The sequence below is a fragment of the Pantherophis guttatus genome, chromosome 12 (genome assembly GCF_059756535.1).
Source record: "Pantherophis guttatus breed Tessera chromosome 12, ASM5975653v1, whole genome shotgun sequence".
In the NCBI taxonomy this organism is placed as follows: domain Eukaryota; kingdom Metazoa; phylum Chordata; class Lepidosauria; order Squamata; family Colubridae; genus Pantherophis; species Pantherophis guttatus.
Window position 1 is genome coordinate 13754733 of NC_142074.1, and position 23275 is coordinate 13778007.

The following is a 23275-nucleotide window of genomic DNA, read 5'->3' on the forward strand; positions in this document are numbered from 1 at the left end:
AAAATAACAGTTGCCGGAAGAAATTGGGTTTCAGCTAAATGAGCTTCTGCGACTAAGCAAGAATGAAATAGGATTTTGTTGGTGGGGATGAGTATTTCTGGATTTATTTTATGGAAAGAGCTTTGCCATTTTAAGAGCTGTGTGGAGCCCCCGTAAACATTCAGATTCTCGCTGTTGCAGGAAGGCCATGCCTCAAGAGCTCCAAATAATTTTAATATAGAATCAATAGAAAGAAACACCTGGACAGCTTCATCTTCAGAAAAGGGCTAGGATGACGGTCATATTTTGTGTACCTTGTTATGGCTCTCTTGTATCAGGAGGCATTGGGTACAGGTAGAATAGAATAGAATAACAGAGTTGGAAGGAACCTTGGAGGTCTTCTAGTCCAACCCCCTGCCTAGGCAGGAAACCCTGCACTACTTCAGAGAAATGGTTATCCAACATCTTCTTAAAAACTTCCAGTGTTGAACCATTCACAACTTCTGGAGGCAAGTTGTTCCACTGATCTCTCAGGGGCTGCCCCAAAGAAGAGGGAGTCAAGCTATTCTCCAAAGCACCTGAGGGCAGGACAAGAAGCAATGGGTGGAAACTAATCAAGGAGAGAAGCAACTTAGAACTAAGGAGAAATTTCCTGACAGTTAGAACAATTAATCAGCGGAACAACTTGCCTGCAGAAGTTGTGAATGCTCCAACACTGGAAGTTTTTAAGAAGATGTTGGATAACCATTTGTCTGAAGTGGTGTAGGGTTTCCTGACTAAGCAGGGGCTTGGACTAGAAGACCTCCAAGATTCCTTCCTATTCTGTTCTGTTCTGTTCTGTTCTGTTCTGTTCTGTTCTGTTCTGTTCTACTCTACTCTACTCTACTCTACTCTACTCTACTCTACTCTACTCTACTCTACTCTAAAGCTGCTCTTTACCGCCAGAAAACCCTTCCTGTTTCAGGTTTTGGAGGTCCTTGAGATTGACTCTTTTCAGCTGGGTTTCCAAAGAGTTGGGAAAGACAGCTGTCCAGGAAAGTGTTTGGAACCATCACTCTACTGCTGTTGGTAGCACGGTCAATTGATATTGACACTAAAAACCTATATTATTGCTTCGGTGCTATTTTGGGAATTGAATGGCTTAGAGCAGGGGTATCAAACTCAAAGCCCGCAAGATGGATCTGGCCTGTGGGGTGCTTAGATCTGGCCTGTGGGGTCACCCTGGAAACAGCAAAAGATCAACCCGCGGTGCCTCTGCCAGTGAAAATGGAGCTTGGGTGGGCCGCATGTGGCCCATTCAGGCTCTGTTTTGGCTGAAATGGCCTCCTGCAGCCCTCTGCCAGCGAAAATGGAGCTCAGGGACACCATACGCAACTCCATTTTTGCTGGAATAAGGTTGCAGGAGGCTGTCACAACTGGAAACAGAGCCTCGACAAGTGACATGAAGCTGGCCACGTCTCCTGGCCACGCCCCTCCCCTCAGCCACATCCTCCAGCCAATAGTGGGTTTCCAGTTAGTTTGCTACTGGTTCGCTCATGCACAGAAGCGTCTGGGCAGATGGGCGGAGCCTCCCGCCACCGCCGCTACCAGTTCGTCAGATTCAGTGCGAACCTGTAGCAACCCACCATTGCCCCCGACCCTTCCAAGGTCAAACACAACCTTAATGCGGCCCTCAATGAAATCGAGTTTGACACCCCTGGCTTAGGGGCTACGCACAAAAATAAAAGGGAAATAAAATCATGAACCCAGAGGAAGAAAAGTTGTACATATCAATGGAACGAGAAGCATTATTTTAGTTTTTCATTTGGGGCCTGCTGATGTCTAAAGTCAGCACAGGTTTATTGGATCTCTTTTAGTTAGCTAGCCAAACACAACCATGTGCACACACACACACACACACACACACACACACACAAAATACACACACACACACAAAAACACATGCTGCCAGCCACGTACAGAAGCAGCTCATTGTTAATGGACAATAGGAGTGTTTAGTTCCAGCCGCAGAAGGAGATGAGAGAGACCAAGAGATTACACTGGAGCCTGGGCTACCCCAAGGCTGGCTATGCAATGCAATGCCTGGATCTTGGCTGATGGGTTGGCTTCGGCTGGTTGCAACCGTGGTGAGCTTGTCCTGTTTTCCAGCATTCCTGGAGGCAGCTCCTGAGTTTTCAGGTAAGTTTCTGAGCCGACTTGCTAAAACTGGGAGGAAGGAGAATTCGGGTTTAAGATTGGCAGTTGCGATTTTTCTGGCTGACTGTGGCTGAAGATGAGAGATGACAAGTTCTAACTCATTTTCCTTAAACGTCTCCTGTTCCTGCAGGGAAAACTGCAGAAGATCAAAACAAAGCAAGGTCCTTTTTAGAGGAATAGTGGCAATGACAAATAAAGGACTCTCTCTCTCTGTGTATGTGTCCATTCCCATTCCCCACTATCCTATCAGAGCTGAAGAAGCTTCTTGGATGAGAAGCGAAAGATCTTCAAAAGAAAAAAAACACACACACACACACAAGAAAGTCCAATTGCCTCCTGAAAAAGCACCTTTGGGATGACTCTCTCTCTCTGTGTGTTTCTTTTTTTTGAACAATGACTCCAAACTAAAAAAAAAAAAATCAAGGAAAACTTTGGTTATCAGAATAACAGAGGTGGAAGGGACTTTGGAGGTCTTCTAGTCCAACCCCCTGCTCAAACAGGAAACCCTAAACCATTTCACACAAACGGTTGTCCAGTCTCTTTTGAAGTTGCACCCACAGCTTCTGAAGGCAAGTCGTTCCACTAATTGTTAGAATAGAATAGAATAGAATAGAATAGAATAGAATAGAATAGAATAGAATAGAATAGAATAGAATAGAATAGAATAGAATAGAATAGAATAGAATGTAGAAATGGGATAGAAGAATAGAGTAGAGAGTAGAGTAGAGTAGAGTAGAGTAGTAGAGAAGAGAAGAGGGAATAGAATTAGGAGTGGAGTGGAGTGGAGTGGAGTGGAATGGAATAGAATAGAATAGAATAGAATAGAATAGAATAGAATAGAATAGAATAGAATAGAATAGAATAGAATAGAAAATAGAATTTTTATTGGCCAAGTGTAATTGGATACACAAGGAATTTGTCTTGGTGCATACGCTCTCAGTGTATATAAAATAAAAGATATGTTCTAAATTCTAATCGTTTTCACTGTCGGGAAATGTCTTAGTTCTTGATTGCTTCTCTCCTTAATTGGTTTTCTGTTCTGCTTTTGGTTGTCCCTTGACTTGAATTCGTACTAGCCTAATAGAAATATTTATTTCCTATTTTACAGCCGCTAGCCAACCTTGCTTGCATTGCTTCTATTTGTTTATCTTTCTATGTGTTATATTGTCAGATCTCGGGTGCTTCGCTATCAATTGGAAATAGCATTTGTAGGGCTTTGAACCGTGCTCACAACTAAGGCTGTGTTATTAAAACAGTAAAAAAAAAATCAAAAAATCAGCAGCTTAAAAAATGACCTTCCTGCAATTAAAAATGCAAAGCTATACAAGGGTCTGTCAAGCAGCAAGTGATAGCTTCACCACCAATGTTCAATGCTGTCCATCTGTTTTTTTTGTTTTGTTTTGTTTTTTACTCAGTGATTTAATGCCAATCCTGCCATATTTAATAGTAAATCTGTGCTGGAACAGACTAGAATCCTAATGAATTCCCACCTAGCGCTGCCTGTTTCGGTAGAGTGGCTTGAAAAGTGTGACTGAAGCCTTCAGAAGGGAACCTTGGAGGTCTTCTAGTCCAACCCCCTGCTTAGGCAGGAAACCCTACACCACTTCAGGCAAATGGTTATCCAACATCTCCTTAAAAACTTCCAGTGACTTCTGGAAGCAAGTTGTTCCACTGATTAATTGTTCTCATTGTCAGGAAATCTCTCCTTAGTTCTAAGTTGCTTCTCTCCTTGATTAGTTTCCACCCATTGCTTCTTGTCCTGCCCACAGGTGCTTTGGAGAATAGCTTGACTCCGTCTTCTTTGGGGCAGCCCTTGAGATATTGGAACGCTGCTATCATGTGTCCCCTAGTCCTTCTCTTCACTAAACTAGACATGCCCAGTTCCTGCAACCATTCTTCGTATGTTTTAGCCTCCAGTCCCCTCATCATTTGTGTTCCTTTCTCTGCACTCTTTCTAGAGTCTCCACATCTTTTTTACATTGTGACGACCAAAACTGGATGCAGTATTCCAAGTATGGCCTTACCAAGGCATTATCAAGTGGTATTAACACTTCACGTGATCTTGATTCTATCCCTCTGTTTATGCAGCCTAGAACTGTGTTGGCTTTTTTGGCAGCTGCTGCACACTGCTGGCTCGTATTTAAATGGTTGTCCACTAGGACCCCAAGTTCCCTCTCACAGTTACTACTATTGAGCGAGATACCATATATACTGTACCTGTGCATTTCGTTTTTCTTGCCTAAATGTAGAACCTCACTTTTTTCACCATTGAATTCCATTTTGTTAGATAGTGCCCAAAGCTCTAGAGCCGTGATGGCGAACCTATGGCACGCGTGCCACAGGTGGCACGTGGAGCCATGTCGCCTGGCATGCCAGCTTAGCTCTGGGAGTCTTTGGAGGCTGGGGACAGCAAAAAATATCACTTTCTGTCCAACTGGAAGTTGGGAAATGGGCCGTTTCGGGCCTCTGAGGGGGTGGGGAAGGCTGTTTTTGCCCTCCCCAGATGCATAGAGAGGTTCTGGAGCCAGGTGAGAAAGAAAAATGGGCCATCACATGCCAAGAGCAGGGTGCAGGGCGCATAGAATTAAGGGTGTGGGCATGTGTGTGTGCGAACCTCCCTTGCCCCCCCTTCCTGGCACGTGATGGCAAAAAGGTTAGCCATCACTGCTCTAGAGAGTGTTTGGCTAGACTGTCTCAATATCAGTCCTCTTGAATGTTTTGGACTTGAGGCCTAGACTACACAGTCCTAGGGCTATGTCTGATATCTAATGCAGGGGTCACTAAAACTTGGCAACTTTGTTGGAGAGCAGTTAAAACCAAACTGCGATCCAGTCATTAAATAAGGTTAGGAGTGGAGAGAAGCATTCTTGGAAATCAGCTAACCAAGCCGTAATCCAGTTAAAAATAAACCGAGGAGGAGTGAAGGAGATATTGCAGAAGTAAATTTTAAAGTGAATTGATTTTGAAATGTTTGTAAGAGAGGAATAAAATACTTTGTGTTGGTTTTTAGATGTAATTTTTGAAGAAATGCTGATTGAATTTGGGTCTTTGAAGTAAGGGAAATATGTGAAATACTGATTGTTAAAATGATAAATGAATATTATAAAAAGCTGTCCAGATTTGGAATTTAAGATTAAGGGTGATACTTAATAGAATGTTAAATGTTAGAACAAAATATTAGATTGAATGGAAAATTGGGTTTAGAACTTTTTTTCTTTTTCTTTTTACTTTTTCTTCTTTTTTTCTTCTTTAAGATGGTAATGGATGAAATTTGGAACCTATGCTTACTTTATACCGGATCAAACTTTTGCTCTAAAACTATATGTTTTATGTTTTATGTCTAAAATAAATAAATATTTTTTTTCAAAATAAAATAAAATAAAACTTGGCAACTTTAGGACTTCTGTCCCAAAGGTGCTTTTTCAAGAAGCAACTGAACTTTCTGGGGTTTTTTTCTTCCTCTGAAGATGTTTCGCTTCTCATCCAAGAAGATTCTTCAGCTCTGACTGGATGGTGAGGAATGGAAGGATTTATGCTCCTTGCAGACAGCTGGTCATTTGCATCCTTTTAGAGAGTCGTTGAGGCCACTTTCATATCCTTTCATCCAGTCAGAGCTGAAGAATTTCCCACTCAGCATGGCTAGCTATGGAATTCTGGGAGCTGAAATCTACAAATCTTAAACTTGCCAAGCTTGGAGACTCCTGGTCTAAAGTCCAGTGCAAGTAAGATTTTCATGGTTTCTGATGTCTCTAACTTTCCTCTTTCACAAAGTTATTTGAGGAAGGTTTTAGAGAGTCGTTGAGGCCACTTGGAGGTTTGTCTGTGTCCTCAGGGTCACCTGAGTGGTGCAAATAGGTGTGGAGCCTTCTTGGAACTGTGGAAAGGACTATCCTTTCATCCAGTCAGAGCTGAAGAAGCTTCTTGGATGAGAAGCGAAATGTCTTCAAAGAAAGAAAAACCAGAAAGTCCACTTGCCTCTTGAAAAAGCACCTTTAGGACAACCATGACCTGGATGACTGAGAGTCTCCATAGACATTTAAATATTTCTGGGTTTCAATTCCCAGAATTTCCCACTCAGCATGGCTAGCTATGGAATTCTGGGAGCTGAAATCCACAAATCTTAAAGTTGCCAAGCTTGGAGACTCCTGGTCTAAAGTCCAGTGCAAGTAAGATTTTCATGGTTTCTGATGTCTCTAACTTTCCTCTTTCACAAGGTTATTTGAGGAAGGTTTTGAAGAACCACACTATCCATGCCTGTGATGGGGAGCAACTAACAATACTTTGCCCCCACAAGACCTCCATTACCATCCTTTCTGCTTTCTATGGGCGAAGGGTACCCAGCCCAAACCTCTGTCCAGCCTCAGGAGAACTCTCTTTGGAAGACATTGATTGCTCATCTGCAACAGCCCATCAGGTAAGATGTTTTAACAATGGAGAAGAGTATTTTTTTTTTTTGTACAGGCAGTCCTCGACTTATGACCACAATGGAGCTCAACGTTTCCATTGCTAAGCCAGACAATTGTTGACTGAGTTGTGCCCCTTTTTATGACCTTTTTGAGTCATGGTTGTTAAGAGAATCACTGAACCATTTCTCCTTCCTAGCATTAAGTGAAAATTGTGCTGTTGGTTCTGAGCTCCAAGCTTTCGATCGACAAGCTCAGAATCTTAGCCACTAAGCCACCATGTCCCTTGAAAAAAAACTAGGAAGAGAGAGAAAAAAATCTCATCTCCCTACCCTTTTTCTTTTTTTAAAAAAAAAGGCATTTTCCTCTTATAAGTATGGAATCATTAAGCAAATAAAGCAATCAACAGAAACGAAGGGAGCATCCAGAAAATAAAGTCTTCTACGCTGCAGGACCAACGCTTTTTTTGAGGGCAAAGGAAGAGCGACAGAGAAGGAGAAAGGGCTATTCTGGTGTCAGCCTTCTCAACAGCTAAATGAAACCCCCTGCCAGCCACAGCTAGACATCCCTTTTCGGCTACCTACTGTATCTCTAAGTGTGACAAGCTGCATATTCCCTGCTTTGATTGTTGAGTTGCGTGAGCCAAGGAGAGAAGTTCCCAGTGAGGAGGTTTGGGGAAAGGCAGATTGCCATCTAGTGGGCTAGCACAGCGATGCACTTGGGAGCTGCCCAAAAGGCTTGGCTGGTGTGGGGATTTCTCCGGTAGACGGCTTGAAAGCAGGGGCGAAACCCAGCAAGTCCTGACAGGTTCTGGAGAACCGGTAGCGGAAATTTTCAGCAGTTCGGAGAACCGGTAGCGGAAATTTTGAGTAGTTCGGAAAACCAGCAAATACCACGTCTGGCTGGCCCCAGAGTGAGGTGGGAAGGGGGATTTTACAATATCCTTCCCCTGGAGAGGGGAGGGAATGGGGATTTTGCAGTATCCTTCCCCATGGAGTGCGGTGGGAATGGGGATTTTGATGTATCCTTCCCCTGGAGTGGGGTGGGAATGGAGATTTTGTAGTATCCTTCCCCCAGGAGTGGGGAGGGAATGGTGATTTTGCAGTATCCTTCCCCTGGAGTGAGGTGGGATGGGAATGGGGATTTTGCAGTATCCTTCCCCTACCATACCCACCAAGCCACACCCACCAAGCCACACCACACCCACCAAGCCACGCCCACATAACCGGTAGTAAAAAAAAATTGAATTCCACCACTGCTTAAAAGACCTGGGAAGGAATGGGCTGGAAACGTGTTTTCCTGCATTTTCACACAAAGAGCCAAATTAGACTTAGGGCCCAAAAGGAAACCAGGCCACCAAAGAACAAGCAGCTGAATTTTGACCATATGACCATGCTAATGAATACCTCAGAGGTGGGTTTCCACATCATTTTACCACCAGTTTGCCGCGCACCGAAAATGTGATTGGGGAGATCAGGGCATGTCTTGGGATAGTATAAAAAGGACACCATATGAGGACATGAGGAAGACAGTGGTGAGTTGCTATTGGTCCGCACCGGATCGGGCAAACTGGTAGCAGTAGCAGTGGGAGGCTCCGCCCATCACCCAGATGCTTCTGTGCATGGGCAGAAGTGCCCCGTGCGAGCGAGCGCACGCACGAACAAGCGAACCGACAGCGATGGGATTTGGAACCCGCCCCTGGAGCAAGAGTTTCTACCTCCCTTTGAACTCTGGTGCTGGAGAAGACTCCTGCGAGTCCCTTGGACTGCAAGGCGATCAAACTGGTCAGTCCTCGATGAAATCAACCCTGACTGCTCTTTAGAAGGCCAGATCCCAAAGATGAAACTCAAATACTTTGGCCACCTAATGAGAAGAAAGGATTCACTGGAGAAGAACCTAATACTGGGAAAGACTGAGGGCAAAAGAAGAAGGGGACGGCAGAGAAGGAGGTGGCTGGATGGAGTCACTGAAGCAGTTGGCGTGAGCGTAAATGGTCTCCGGGGGATGGTAGAGGACAGGAAGGCCTGAAGGAAAGTTGTCCATGGGGTTGTGATGGGTCGGACACGACTCCGCAATTAACAACAACAAAAAGGACTATTTAGGGTCTTTCTAAATTAGATAACGGCTATGCTTAATGCTTGTCTTTTTCCACCAGAAAATGATGGACGAGTGCCAGGATCACCGATGGTGCCATTTCCTTGTCCACAGTCGAGTGTTTGGGCCTGATCCATGCCCAGGAACACACAAATACTTGGTGGTTTCCTACAAATGCAGACCAGGTGAGTAATTTTGGCAAGGCATTCGTGTGGGAAAGGAGAAGATATGTAGTTCTACCTTAGGGGGCTTCCGGAGAGTTGCAGAAGCTGCTATACAGTAGTGGCCAACATTGTGGAAACCTTTTGGGGAAAAGTATATTTTCTAAAACTAGCTAATAACACCACTTTTTTTTTTTTGGAGTAGTACCATAAAATGATATATCAATGGAAAGATAATTTAATCAAGAACGTAATGCAATAACTTTTATGAAGGATTTGCTATTAGAATAGCAGTTATAGTATAAAGAAGAAAAGTAAAACATGTAGAAAAAATGAGATATACAAAAATGATCACCATGTCAGTTAATACTTAGTTGGGTAACCTTTAGCATGAATGACGGCCTTACAACGTCTTCCCATGGAGTGAACCAAGTCTTTTAGTTCTGCAGCTGTTATAATGTGAAACCAAGATTGAAGGATTGCTTCTATTAACTGGGTTTTATTGCTGGGTCGCTTCTGACTAGCAAGTTTCTTTAGTCAGCTCCAGTGGTCGGTTCCTCCTGGTTCGGACCGGTTCCGCCGAGCCGGTAGCGGTGACGATATGAAAATATGACATTTAAAATTAGGAGGGGTGATTTTGAAGCTTTATCTGGAAACACCTATAACTGAAAACAAAACCAGTTGATTAAAATCTTGGGGCTAAATCATAGTACATTGTAGTTTGTTTGACTAACTGTAGTCATTGAATTATTGCATAAAGCGCTGTTGTCCAGGTCTATGCAATACATTATCCAGCACTTATAACCGTGAACGGTTGATATCAGCTCAAAAGAATTCATTTTCAGATTTAGCCTGTTGTTTTGTACTTGTCAAACTTGTACCGATAGTCCCTTCCTTATCTCAAATATGGCCTTAATAAAAGGAAGAGAGGGGTTTTTTTAAACTATGACGGAGCAAGGAGGGGGGTGTTCTGTCCCCGTCTCACACATGCACCCAAACAGCTAGCCGACGGTTAAATAAACTCTTCAAACACCCAACGTCAGTGATAAGAAACTTGGCAGCAACTCCATAGCTGCCTGCCAAGAACTTTTACTCCGATAACACAAACAAAAATACACACAGTTTGAATAGTCCAGTTTGTAATTAAATCCACAGCAAATAGGCGTTGTGTCCAAAGGTGCAAAGTGACTCGCCAGAGATTTAGCTTTGTCCGTCACAGAGTCCGAATGGCCACCACACTCCCTTTTATAGCCTGTGGGGTGTGGTCCAGTGACTCAGCTTAATCTCTGGCATGCCTCCTTTTCTGCTGCGCATGCTTGTCTCGCCGACGCTGGCGTGGATCCAACCACAACGTTTCTTCGTCACTATCTGACGGCTCAGAAACACCTGGCTCCTGGGCAATCTCTTCTCCTTCAGGAGACACCTGAGGCATTGCCAGAGAGGAGGGTCCTGGAGAGGGAGGCCTGGCCATCTTCTCTCCTTCATGTTTGGAGCCTTCTTCCTCCGATAAGATGGGCTCGGAGGATGGAGCCACAACAGGGGGTAGAGACTGATGAGGAATGTCTGTGTCTCATTTTCAGCCAATTACCGTCTCAAGACCGTATGTGAAAATGACAAGATGAGGCTACAATGTCGGAGCAGCTCAGTTCTAGCAATTTATTCTTCGATTTATGGGCGACCTTTGCGAGGGAAGTTGGAGTGTAATTCAATGAATGGGACGGAGCCTGAAATAGGTATACGAGAACTCAGCTTCTGATAAGACAATCCTAAGCATTTACTGCACTTGGTGAGTCTACGGGCCCTTCCACTTCAGGATTTGGTGCCAGCTTGAAGGTTGCTCTGGATCTCTGTATTTCCATCATGGCAACATGGTTGGAGAACGTTCCCCCCACTGCACCAAATCCTCTGACAACATCCGAGGCAGTGGTGAAATTCAAAAATTTTCCCTACTGGTTCTGTGGGTGTGGCTTGGTGGGCATGGCTTGGTGGTCATGTGACTGGGTGGGTGTGGCTTGGTGGTCATGTGACTGGGTGGGCATGGCTTGGTGGTCATGTGACCGGGAAAACCAACTATCACACTTTACACAAAAATAACACAAAAGCTACACCGCTGACTCACACATAATGCAAAAGCAGCTGGACTACACACAAAATGGCCCCTGCAACAAGCAGGAACCTCACAGAGAGCTCAAAAACGAACTATCACACTTTACACAAAAATACCGGTTTGGGCAATAAGTAGTAAAAAAATGCTTTAAAAAGTAAAAAAAAAAAAAAAAGGTTGGACGATCGCAAGGCACAGCTGATTGTCACAGCTGATCCTCAGATCCTTTTTAAAAAGGTTTTTAAAGCATTTTTTTTACTACCTATTCGCCCCAACCAGTAGTAAAAAAATGCTAAAAAAATGTAAAAATGTAAAAAAATAGTAAAAAAATGTAGTAAAAAAATGACGATCAGCTGTGCCACGTGATTGTCAGAACTTTTTTTTTTACTGTTTAAAGCATTTTTTTTTACTACTGGTTCGGGCGAAACATTAGCATTTTCACTACTGGTTCACCCCTGGTGGTTCACCCCTGATTCCAGGTCCTGAAATGGGAAGGGTAGCTGGTTGGCTTTGTAGCTTCCTTTAAGCAGCCCAGTCCAAGCAAACAAAGCTGAAATTGACCAGAGTTCTATCATTGATCATAGGGTGGTGTGTAAAATGCCACACTACTGTTTTCCCTCCTTCTTTTCATTCCCCCTCCCCCTTTGAATTGAAGTGGAGAGGGGAAGTGGTGGTGTACAGGTGTTACAAGAGAAAGAGAGCCCTTTAAGTATTGCCTCTTTCAGACACGCACTCTGGCTCTGCAGGTTGGCCAGAGGACCAAATAGGGCAGTTGAAATTCATTGTTGGGATGTAGTTTTGTGCAACAACTACAGTAGTACTCAGCCAGTAGATGGCAGTGTGCACAAGTTTGGATCTATGGTATATATTCTTATGTTCTTTTGTTCTAAGTTAGAGAAAAACAGTTAAGCAGTAAAGCACATAGTGATTGTACACTTTATTTGATCTGTGCTGCTATATATAAACAGAATTTTTAGCATAGATTGATGGCAGATTCCACCTATCCTCCCCTTTGCTTTCTACTCTCCACCCATCCACCTTCTTGATTATCATATTGATGTATTTATTCTAATTGTGTTCCTTTGTCATAGTTTTTTTATTATTTTGTTCTTGTACTTCTGTTCTGCTTATACACCTTTCATTTTTCTTCCTTTTTATTATTGTAAGCCACCTAAAGTAGCCCCACAGTAAGATAGGCAGAAAATAAATGTAATAAACAAACAAACAAACAAACAAACAAATAACCAACAAATCAACCAACTGATGGATGCAGCTAGTTCTGAACTGAGGCTGACCGCATTTTGTGTGTGTGTGTGTGTGTGTGTGATTTTATAGAATGCATAGCTCCTGATGCCTTGAGAAGAGTGTCCCAGAGGTGCCACAAGAAGAGGAATTGTACCCTTGTTGCTAACTCAGCTACATTTGGAGACCCTTGCTTCCCGGGGGTGAAGAAACAATTGAGAGTGTCCTATACTTGCGGTAAGCAGGACAGCAAATTAACCTGCTGATATTTGAGGTGGGAAGGACAAGCAACTGAAAAGCTAAGGAAGTCAGTTGGTCCAGTTCTCCATTCCAAATTAGACATGTTTAGAGCTTTGGCATAGAGATAGTCCTGGACTTACAAACAACTGTTCAAAATTACAACGGCACTAAAAAAAAGTCACTTACGACTGTTTTTCACGCTTACGACCAGTGGTGGGATCCAGCCGGTTCGGGCTGGTTTGGGAGAACCGGTTGTTAAATTGCTGGCTGGCCCCACCCCTTCCAGGAGTCCCCACGTGCCCCATTTTGGCTTCTAGATAAGTGCAAGGCTTAAAACGGTGTGCAGGGTGGGTGGGTGTGCAGTGCAGCTCCCCTCCCCAGCCCATTTTTGCTCCCAGGAGGCTGCAGGGAGGCTTACTAGGCCCAAAATGGGGCATGGGTGTGTGAGCAGCATGGCACCCTCGCAGCCTGTTTTTGCTCCCAGAAGGCTGCAGGGAGGCCTACTAGGCCTAAAATAAGGTGCGAGGGGAGCAGTGTGGCCCCCTTGCGGCCCCTTTTTGCTCCCAGGGGGTGCAGGAGGCCGAATGCTACATGTCACACACCCCTGGTCATGCCCACCATGGCCACGCCCACCCCGCTGGTCATTAGGATAGAAAACCGGTTGTTAAATTATTTGAATCCCACCACTGCTTATGACTGTTGCAGCATCCCCTTGGTCCTGTGATCAAAGTCTGGATGCTTGGCAACTGCCTCATATTTACGACGGCTCCAGTGTCCCGGGGATCATGCGATCCCCTTTTGCAACCTTCAGACAAGCATTGTCCATGGGGAAGCCTGTTCGGCCCCAGCTACGGACCCCAAAGAATGCAACACACACAAAGTCTGTACAAACCTTAGTTTACTAAATTAAATCAGTCTTTTTCAAACAAAGGCTGTTAATTAACTTTCTTAACAGCCTACAAGAATCCAAAGAATAAATAATCGTAATCTTACTATGGTTGGCAGAAAGTCCAGAAGCAATTTGCAGGAAGCTGATAAGAGAACTAAGTTCAAGACGAAGGAGAGTGAACGAAGTTGTTCCCTGCAAATTGCCTCAGTCCTTCCTTAAATAGGCTAAGGGAGTGGCCAATTAGCCCCAAGCCTTAGTCTCGAGGAGACCTTCTCCTGAGGAGCCACTCCTGTCTTTTGGCAGCTCTGTGCACCTCCTCTTCTTCCTCTTCACTTATGAGAGGTTCTGAAGGCCCTGGCTGAATCCCCGCCTCTGGCACCACATCTTCTCTGGCCTCCTCATTGTCTGACTCAAGTGCCAGCTGCACAGGCTGCTGGCGCAGCACCACACCAGCCTCCTCACTGTCGGAATCAGCTACCAGCTGCACAAACCACTGACGGGCCACAACAAAGCCAGATTTGCTTAACAGCCGTGTGGCTAACTTAACCCCTGCAGTGATTCAACCGTGGCAAGAAAAGTCGTAGAGTGGGGCAAAACTCACAACAACTGCCTTGTTTAGCGATGAAAAATTTGGACTCGGTGGTGATCGTAAGTCGAGGACTACCCATATATGGAAAAAAAAAATCCTTGTCAGATCAAAGCCGCAGTTTACATGGCCTGGCATCTCCCCCAAAACAGATGAACCATAATCATCCCCAGTGACATCCAGCCATTTCTTAGTGCTAGTATAACCGATGACCTCATGTTAGCAATTCTATTTTTCATGTATGTTAAGATTGCCCCTGGAAATGATAAGTATTATACAAGCTTTTTGTTTGCTTTTTTTCCGTCACCTGCACTCCTGTGTGTCTTTCAGTGCCAAGGCAGTTGCTAGAAGAGGTGACACGTGAATCCCGAGAAGATCCTTTCTCAATCTCGGATTACACCCATGGTAATTATTCCGCCTTAGAGGAAAAACCTGGAGAGGTCAACCCAAGGAAAGGAAGGGGGATGCTTCCTTGTGCCTCTTCCACGGGCTTCTTTTCTATTGTCACATCCTATATAAAGAACCCTTGACATCCTCCAGATGTTGCCGTGATACATCCCTCAACACCAGTTGGCTTGAACGCGGTGTGAGACATCCTGGGATTGGTAGCTCAACAAGGTCTGAATGATCTCCACCCTCAGTCTGCAAGATGGAAGGGAGCAGGGATGGGCTGCTGGAGGTTCGTAAGGGTTTGGGAGAACCTCTAGCTAAGATTCTGTGCAGTTCAGAGAACCCCCAAATCCCACTCCTGGCTGGCCCTGCCCCGCCCCACTTACCCCCCCACCCCGCCCCTCCCAGGAGTCCCCACGCGACCCATTTTGGATGCAGATAAGTGCAGGGTGAGGGTGAAAAACGGGCCTATTGGAAGTTTGAGGAGGCTGGAAATGGGCCCATTTCCGGCCACCAGAGGGCCTCTGGAGCCTGGGGAGGCCATTTTACCCTCCTGAAGGCTCGAGGAAAGCCTTTGGAGCCCGGGGAGGGCAAAAAGCCCCCCCTCCCCTGCCGTGGTGCAGGAGGCTGACTAGGCCACGCCCACCATGGCCACACCCACCCAGCAACCGGGCAGAGAACCCCTTGCTAAAAATTTTGAAGCCCACCCCTGGAGGGGAGGCCTTCCTCCATGGCAGTAGGAACTGCCTGAGAAATGTAAGCAACGTATTGTGTTCTCCCTCACTCAAATCCATTCTTCAGCTTTTGAATCCGGCATCTCTTTCGCCTCAGTTGCGCTGAGCACCTCTGCCCTGAAGAGAACAGAATTCCCAATGGGACTCTGCTCCCCTCTCGGTGGCTCTTTTCTCATTTCCCCACGGCACCGGATTTCAGTTGGGCTCTCCACGGGAAAACTGCATTCCCTCAAGAGCCCTGTTGTATTTCTAGAGATGATAAACTTGTAGCAGCCTGTAGGACTGACATAATTCCCTTCTATTAGAACATAATCCCTTCCCGGGATCTTGCTACTGGAACATGGGAGCACGTTGCCAAATAATAGCAAGGATGATTTCCTGCTGGCTTCTGATGAGAAATGAAACGATTGTGAATTCCCACCGCATAATAAGCTTGGTTAAAGGGTTGTTTGGCGCTTTTGTTGTTGATAGCATAGCATGTTGTACGTAGCAGACTATTAGGTTCGCCGCCGTGTGGCAAGCCAGAAATGCCTTAATCTGGTAACCACATTGTGCCAACGGAGCTGTTAGAACCACGAACAGACCTAGCAGAGTGTCTTGCCTGAGCTCTCTTGCAGTCAATCTGTGGAAATAGTCATAAATACCTCTTCCATTTTTGCACAGTTTAGAACAGGGGTATCAAACTCAAGGCTCAGGGATCTGGCCCACAGGGTGCTTAGATCTGGCTTGCAGGACCACCCTGGAAACAGCGAAGGACCACGGTGCCTCTGCCAGTGAGGCAGGCGGTGCATCTGCCAGTGAAAAGGGAGCTCGGGACGGCCTCCCTGAGCTCCATTTATGTTGGCAGAGGGCTGCAGGAGGCCATCGTGGCCAAATACGGAACCCGGAAGGGTTGTCTTGGCTGAAAACGGAGCCTCAATGAGTGACATCGAGCTGGCCACTCCCACCCTGGCCACACACCAAAGTCAAACACAACCTTGATGCGGCCCTCAATGAAATCGAGTTTGACACCCCTGGTTTAGAACATTGAGATGGATGGGTAAAGGAACAAAATGGCTGCCTTAAACTTTTCTTGCTCCCTCAATAGGATCTGATTCAGTGGTGAAATGTAAAATTTGTTACTACCGATTCTGTGGGTGTAGCTTGGTGGGGGGATAATGTGACTGAGTGGGTGTGGCCAACTTTTTTTTTTTTTTTTACTTTTAAAACCTCGGTCGAAAGAGGTTGTAAAAGAATGCTTTTAAAAGCCTCTGACGATCCCAGCTGATCCGCGCAATCATCAGAGGCTTTTTTTTTCTTTTAAAAGCATTTTTTCAGCCGGAGAGGTTGTAGAAAAATGTTTTTAAAAATTAAAAAAAAAGCCTCTGATGATTGCGTGGATCAGCTGGGCATGGGGTGGGGGGGGGCAGGGATTTTTGCTACCGGTTCTCCGAACCACCTAGGCGATCCGGTCCGAAACGGGAGCATTTCACCCCTGATCTGATTCCACCCCACTTTTTGAAGCACGATCCTTCTCATAGCTTCAACCAGCCAACGTTGCGTATTCCTGGCCACATGGATGTTGAAAACCTCCTGTGAGATCATATCAAGAGAACATCATCATGAAAACTGCATCACCGGTGCCATTTTGCTTGATGATGTCATCAGTGAGTCACTCCCACTTCCTCGTCTGATGTCATTCCTGCTCCTTCTGGAGCTCTTGAGCACCAAAACTGGTGGCACAGAGGAAGACAGGTTTATGTTGTCAAAAAGTCATCCATCCCCTATCTGGAAGGTGTGGCCTTCAAAATATGACAGTGAGTTTGTGTTTGTCCCTTAGGTGATCTAGACTAAGAAGAGGAACTTTGTTCTCTTGCTACTGGAGGCATCCTTAGTAAGACCATCCTGTCCCCTTATTTGCTACAGGTGGCTGGTACACCGGGCCGAGGCTGTCCAAGCGGTTCCAAGAAAATCTGATGATATTTACTAACTCTCTGGAAACAATAGCCCATATTTGGGGTACGTCCAATCCTTCTTGGCTGTCAAGGAGTGCATGGCGTGACACGGGATTTTCATCCTACAAGAGACACAATCTTTGACCTCCTCAAAGGTCATCGTTTCCTTACCAGATTCCTCCATGCCTTCAACCATGGCACAGCTTTTAATGTACCCATTTTTTTCGGACTATAAGATGCACCGGAGTATAAGATGCACCTTAGTTTTTGGGGAGGAAAATAAGAAAAAAGCTGATTGGGGGTGGATTGGCCTTCCGGAATACCCCCAATCAGCTGTTCCCAGAGGTGAACTTTAGCAACAGGCTTGTTGGCTGTGAGCTCTGCGCCTTGCTTTTTTTCCAGCCTCTCAAACAGAGGTTTCAGAGGCTTTTTTCAGCCTCTCAATCCTCAGTTTCAGAGGCTTTTTTTCAGCCTCTCAAACGGAGTTTTCAGAGGCTTTTTTCCAGCCTCTCAATCCTCAGTTTCAGAGGCTTTTTTTCAGCCTCCCAAAAGGACGTTTGAGAGGCTTTTTTCCAGCCTCTCAAACCTCAGTTTCAGAGGCTTTTTCCAGTCTCTCAAACCTCAGTTTCAGAGGCTTTTTTTCAGCCTCTCAAATGGAGGTTTCAGAAGCTTTTTTCAGCCTCTGAAACCTCCGTTTCAGAGAATGGGCAGGGCTACATCCAGACTATAAGATGCACCCAGATTTTCACCCTCTTTTTTGGGGTAAAAAGGTGTGTCTTATACTCTAAAAAATACGGTACTTGAGAAGATTTTCAAAATGCAGGGAAATATTCAAAGGTTCTATCACATGTTGAAAGCATCACATGTTGAACTGTACAGCACAGTCAAACATCAACCGTTGACCATAGGAATTGTTCCATGGTGTTTTGCATTCGGTTATAACATGTTTTATGATCATTTTATGTCGCAAAGTGTTTTATAAAATTTCTCAAATTCTAACTCCGCGGGAGTCATGCTTCCCAGAGTTTGGATGGATTCTCTAAGTTAGCCAATTTAAAGTACCTTAACTGAAAAAGATTTTGCCCTACCATATGAACCATTTTATCAGGATGCAGTGGCTCAGTGTCTAAGATGCTGAACTTGTCGATCGAAAGGTCGACAGTTCAGCGGTTTGAATCCCTAGTGCCGCGTAATGGACTGACTTCCCGTTACTTGTCCCAGCTTCTGCCTACCTAGCAGTTCGAAAGCACATAAAAAATGCAAGTAGAAAAATAGGGACCACCTTTGGTGGGAAGGGAACAGTGTTCCGTGTGCCTTTGACGTTGAGTCATGCCGGCCACATGACCATGGAGACGTCTTCGGACAGCGCTGGCTCTTTGGCTTTGAAACGGAGATGAGAACCGCCCCCTAGAGTCAGGAATGACTAGCACATAAGTGTGAAGGGAACCTTTATCTTTAGCTTTTTAAGGACCATTTTGCCTAGTTAAAGGTTACAGACACAAGAATTTTAATAGTATATAGATAGATTTTTCACAATCCTTTGGGATTCAGCTAGCCCTGTGACTCTTTCATTTCACTGAGAATTTAGGGCAAGTTTATATCCAGCCTCGAGACCAGAAAGCTATTTTAACTTTTCATCTTTAGGACTGAGGAAATAGAGGATGTGGTTCACATCACATGCAAAGCCGCGCTATATGTTGGTTGAACATTGGTAGAGAAGAAACAGGCTAATAATTGTACTTATTTTTTTCATTAAACGTAAGAGAAATTAAATTTATTTTTTCTCCTGGCCTCACCAGTTAATTTTTGGATTGTAGGACCCATGAGGCTACTACGAAGCCAAGTGCAGTCCTCTACCTGGACAAACACTGCACATTCCAGGGGAACTGTGATGGGTTCAGTAAACGAGGGTTGAACAAGCCATGGCTTGTTGAGGTCTGTGAATTCAGACTATATGTATTGAACATCGTCTTCTCTCTCTTCGCAGGTGTTCCCGAGAAGGTGGGTTTTTATTTCCTCTGCGGGGTATCCGGAGGGCTGCTGTTTCTCCTCCTCTTCTTTGCCCCCAAAACAACCTTCTTGCAAGACCTCAAAGGGGCCTTCAAAAAGGCAGACGTGACTGACTCCTTGCAGCTGGAGACAACCAAGCTACACGATGATCAAGATGAAGAAAACCGGGAGGGAAGCTCTTCGGAATCTTCTTTCAGCCACCTTACCTCCAATTACCGAAACACCAACATCTTTGGGCCGGAACTGACCGCGGCCTTGGAAGGGGCAGCTGATCAAAGAAGCCACGAAGGCAATGAAATTTGGATCCCCAAGGAATCCAGCCCATACGCCATCCACAAAATTAAGGCGGCCACCAAATGAGAAGGACCAACATTGGAAGTAGTTGGGCAGAGTGAGCAGCGCTGGGTGAATATAGGTAGTCCTTCATTTATTGATCACAATTGGGACCAGCGTTTCTGTTGTTAAGCAAAGCAGTTGTTAAGTGTGTCCTACCCGATTTTATGAGCTTTTCGACATGGCTGTTAGGAAAAGCGCTTCATTTAAGGGAATCGCAGTCATTAAAAGCAAAATCCGGCTTCCTTCATTGACTTTTGTTTTGTCGGAAACTGGCAAGCTGGGAAGGTGGCAAGTGGTGACCACATGACCCTCCCGAGATGCTGCAACCATCATCCATCATGCCAACTGCCAAGCACCTGAATTTTGACCTTGTGACTGTAGGGATGCTGCAATGGTTATGAGTAGCAATTGCAATAGCCCTTAAGACTTATATACTGCTTTGCAGTGCTTTACAGCCCTCTCTCTAAGCCATTTAACAGAGTCAGCCTATTGCAAACCCCAACAATCTGGGTCCTCATTTTACCGACCTCAGAAGGATGGAAGGCTGAGTCAACCTTGAGCCACTCAGGATTGAACTGCTGGCTGTGGGCAGAGTTAGCCTGCAATACTGCCTTCTAATCGGGAGGGAGGGAGGGAGGGAAGAGGGAAGGAAGGAAGGAGGGAAGGAAGGAGGGAAGGAAGGAAGGAGGGAAGGAAGGAAGGAAGGAAGGAAGGAAGGAAGGAAGGAAGGAAGGAAGGAAGGAAGGAAGGAAGGAAGGGCAATAGCAATAGCAATAACACTTACTTATATATCACTTCATAGTGCTTTACAGCCTTCTCTAAGCAGTTTACAGAGTAAGCCTCACAATCATCTGGGTCCTCATTTTACCGACCTCAGAAGGATGGAAGGCTGAGTCAACCTTGAACCGGTCACATCCTGGCTGTGAGCAAAGTTAGCCTGCAATACTGCCTTCTAACCACTGCACCATCAGGAAGGAAAATGAGAAAGGGAATAAGAGGGAGGGAGGAATAGCAATAGCACTTCGATGTCTACAGAGACTCTCGGTCATCCCGGTCATGGTTGTCCCAAAGGTGCTTTTTCAAGAGACAACTGGACTTTCTGGTTTTTCTTTGAAGACGTTTCGCTTCTCATCCAAGAAGCTTTTTCAGCTCTTAGACTTATATACCGCTTCACAGTGCTTTACCGCCCTCTCCAAGCGGTTTACAGAGTCAGCCTCTTGCCCCCAACAATCTGGGTCCTCATTTTACCGACCTCGGAAGGATGGAAGGCTGAGTCAACCTTGAGCCTGGTGAGATTCGAACTGCCAAATTGCAGGCAGCCGGCAGTCAGCAGAAGTAGCCTACAGTACTGCACTCTAACCACTGCGCCACCAGGGCCCATACCTGTGGTATGTCCCTTTTTTCCAATGCTGATGTAACTTTGAATGATTGCTGTACAAATAGTTTTAAGTGGAGGACTACCTGTACGTCAACTTCAGAGTTTGTGAGGATGGAGGCCAGTTTGTTACAACACCCACCTTAAAAAGATTGTGTGTGTGTGTGTGGGGGGGGAGATACAGTGGGCACAGGTACCTACTGTATCTGGAAGATTTCCTGCAGAGTCACGACCAGCTCCTTTGGGCACATTTACTGAAAATGACACTAATCATGTAACATTATATTTTCAACGTAATTTTCAATATAATGTTGTACGGGGGAAATTCACTGGAGAAAGAAATTATGTTTGGAAAAATTAGACATAAAAAGAAACCAGGCTGTCAAAGAACATGGTGGTTGGACATCATCAAAGCGGACACCATTCAGAGCATAGAACAACTCAAAAGAAGTTGTGCAAAGTTGGAAGACATGGAGAGACCTGGCCCAGAGAATCATCATGAGTCAGACACGACTAAATGGATAACAACATCATCATATTTTCAATGTTATTAGGTTGCTAGGAGTCGGGAGGGGAAAATATGTAAATTCTCCCCTTCCAAATGGTTGTCAACCATGTAAGGAAACCTTGACTTCCAGACCTGGGGGTGTCTTTAAAGCTTGAATTTATATTTACTGACAAAGAAATAAAGGGAGACTAGTATGGATCTATTTCAAGCTATTTAGCTCTCATCAGCTAGCCATGCTCTTCTGGGATTCAAACCCCTGGCTACTTACATATTAGGTAGATGTATTAACCTCTAAGCCATGGGCTCTCCTAGCTTTGTTGGCTATACCATGGGAGAGATTTAAAGTATTTTTTATCAAGACAACCTGGTCTACCCAAATAGGGGAGGGAGCATACTGCTTCCGTTTTCGCTTTTCAGCCCCAATCCAGGAGCCTTCGCAGGCAGTCGCTTTCACGGCAAACTATTTTTGTGTTAAATTTATATTTAGCGACAAGTTTGTTGCGAAAGCAACTGCCTGCGAAAGTTCCTGGATTGGGGCTGAAAGGCGAAAACAGACGCAGTGGGACGCAGTGGCTCAGTGGCTAAGACGCTGAGCTTGTCGATCAAAAGGTCGGCAGTTCAGCGGTTCGAATCCCTAGTGCCGCGTAATGGGGTGAGCTCCCGTTACTTGTCCCAGCTTCTGCCAACCTAGCAATTCGAAAGCACGTACAAAATGCAAGTAGAAAAATAGGGACCACCTTTGGTGGGAAGGTAATAGCGTTCCATGTGCCTTCGGCGTTTAGTCATGCTGGCCACATGACCAGGGAGAAGTCTTCGGATAGCGTTGGCTCTTCGGCTTTGAAATGGAGATGGGCACTGCTCCCTAGAGTCGGGAATAACTAGCACATATGTTTGAGGGGAACCTTTACCTTTACCTTTATGCTCTGTCCCATATTTGGGTAAACCAGGTTGCCCTGATAAAAAACATTTAAAGCCTGAAATTCTTCTGATGAAAACAGCTTGGAAGTTGACTTGCCATCCATCAGGAGACACCAAGGTTGGGAGAAGTCTAGACTGATCCTTTCGGTTTCTCTTGCTTATTTTATGTACTGAACAGGGGATGTCTGCCTCAAACCTTTATCCTGATAGCCCCAGGGATAGCTGAGTTGAGCATATCTTTTAGTACTTGTGGTTCTTTTTCCCTGCATATTCCATTAGTGCCGTTTGTGTGTATTACATTTCTCGCATTCATAACCTGACCTAAAACCTTAAATGTGTGCATTCACATAAAAATAACAAATCGATGTTTAAGCTGTGTGAAAATCATATTCTTTCACCATGTTGTTGTTGTTGTTGTTTTTTTAAAAAAGAGGCATTGTTGTTTGTAGTACATCATTCTGCATATGGATTTTAGTGTGCAGGGTTATTAAACTGGGTAACCTCAAATTATAGAGGATGTGGTGGACTCCGATTGAGTCCAGTTAATTTGCTTACTCCTAATGGACAGAATCTTGCCAGACTAAAGCTATAACCTTCTAACCTACTTGACATTTCCTGAGAGGTTCTAGGGTGAGCCCAACTGCCAGGTAGAAGCTCAAAGACAACAATGAAATCCAATTGGATCTAGTTTATTTGCTTACTCCTAATGGACAGAAAGGGAAGCAGTGGCTCAGTGGCTAAGATGCTGAGCTTGTCGATCGAAAGGTCGGCAGTTCAGCAGTTTGAATCCCTAGTGCCGCGTGATGGGGTGAGCTCCCGTGACTTGCCCCAGCTTCTGCCAACCTAGCAGTTCGAATGCACATAAAAAATGCAAGGAGAAAAATAGGGACCACCTTTGGTGGGAAGGTAACAGAGTTCCATGCGCCTTTGGCATTGAGTCATGCTGTCCACATGACCACAGAGACGTCTTCGGACAGCGCTGGCTGTTTGGTTTTGAAACGGAGATGAGCACCACCCCCTAGAGTCGGGAACGACTAGCACATATGTGTGAGGGGAACAGTGGTGAAATCCAATTTTTTTTACTACCAGTTCTGTGGGTGTGGCTTGGTGGGCGTGGTGTAGCTTGGTGGGCGTGGCTTGGTGGGCATGGTAGGGGAAAGATACTGCAAAATCTCC

The 23275-nt window shown here is 45.1% G+C and overlaps 1 protein-coding gene across 2 annotated transcripts; it reads left to right on the forward strand.

Moving 5' to 3' along the window:
• Nucleotides 1–1950: 1950 nt before the first annotated feature.
• Nucleotides 1951–22471, forward strand: LOC117669538 (protein eva-1 homolog C-like). Of its 2 annotated transcripts, XM_034424063.3 has the most exons (8): nt 1951–2157; nt 6390–6589; nt 8734–8857; nt 10414–10566; nt 12273–12416; nt 14225–14299; nt 16924–17016; nt 18940–22471. In XM_034424063.3, the coding sequence occupies exons 1-8, from the start codon at nt 2058–2060 to the stop codon at nt 19320–19322; spliced, it is 1272 nt and encodes a 423-aa protein (XP_034279954.2). In that variant the 5' UTR covers nt 1951–2057; the 3' UTR covers nt 19323–22471. The 2 variants fall into 2 exon arrangements, with proteins under 2 accessions (XP_034279954.2, XP_034279955.2); XM_034424064.3 differs by lacking the exon at nt 16924–17016 and having other exon boundaries at nt 18940–19540.
• Nucleotides 22472–23275: the final 804 nt, after the last annotated feature.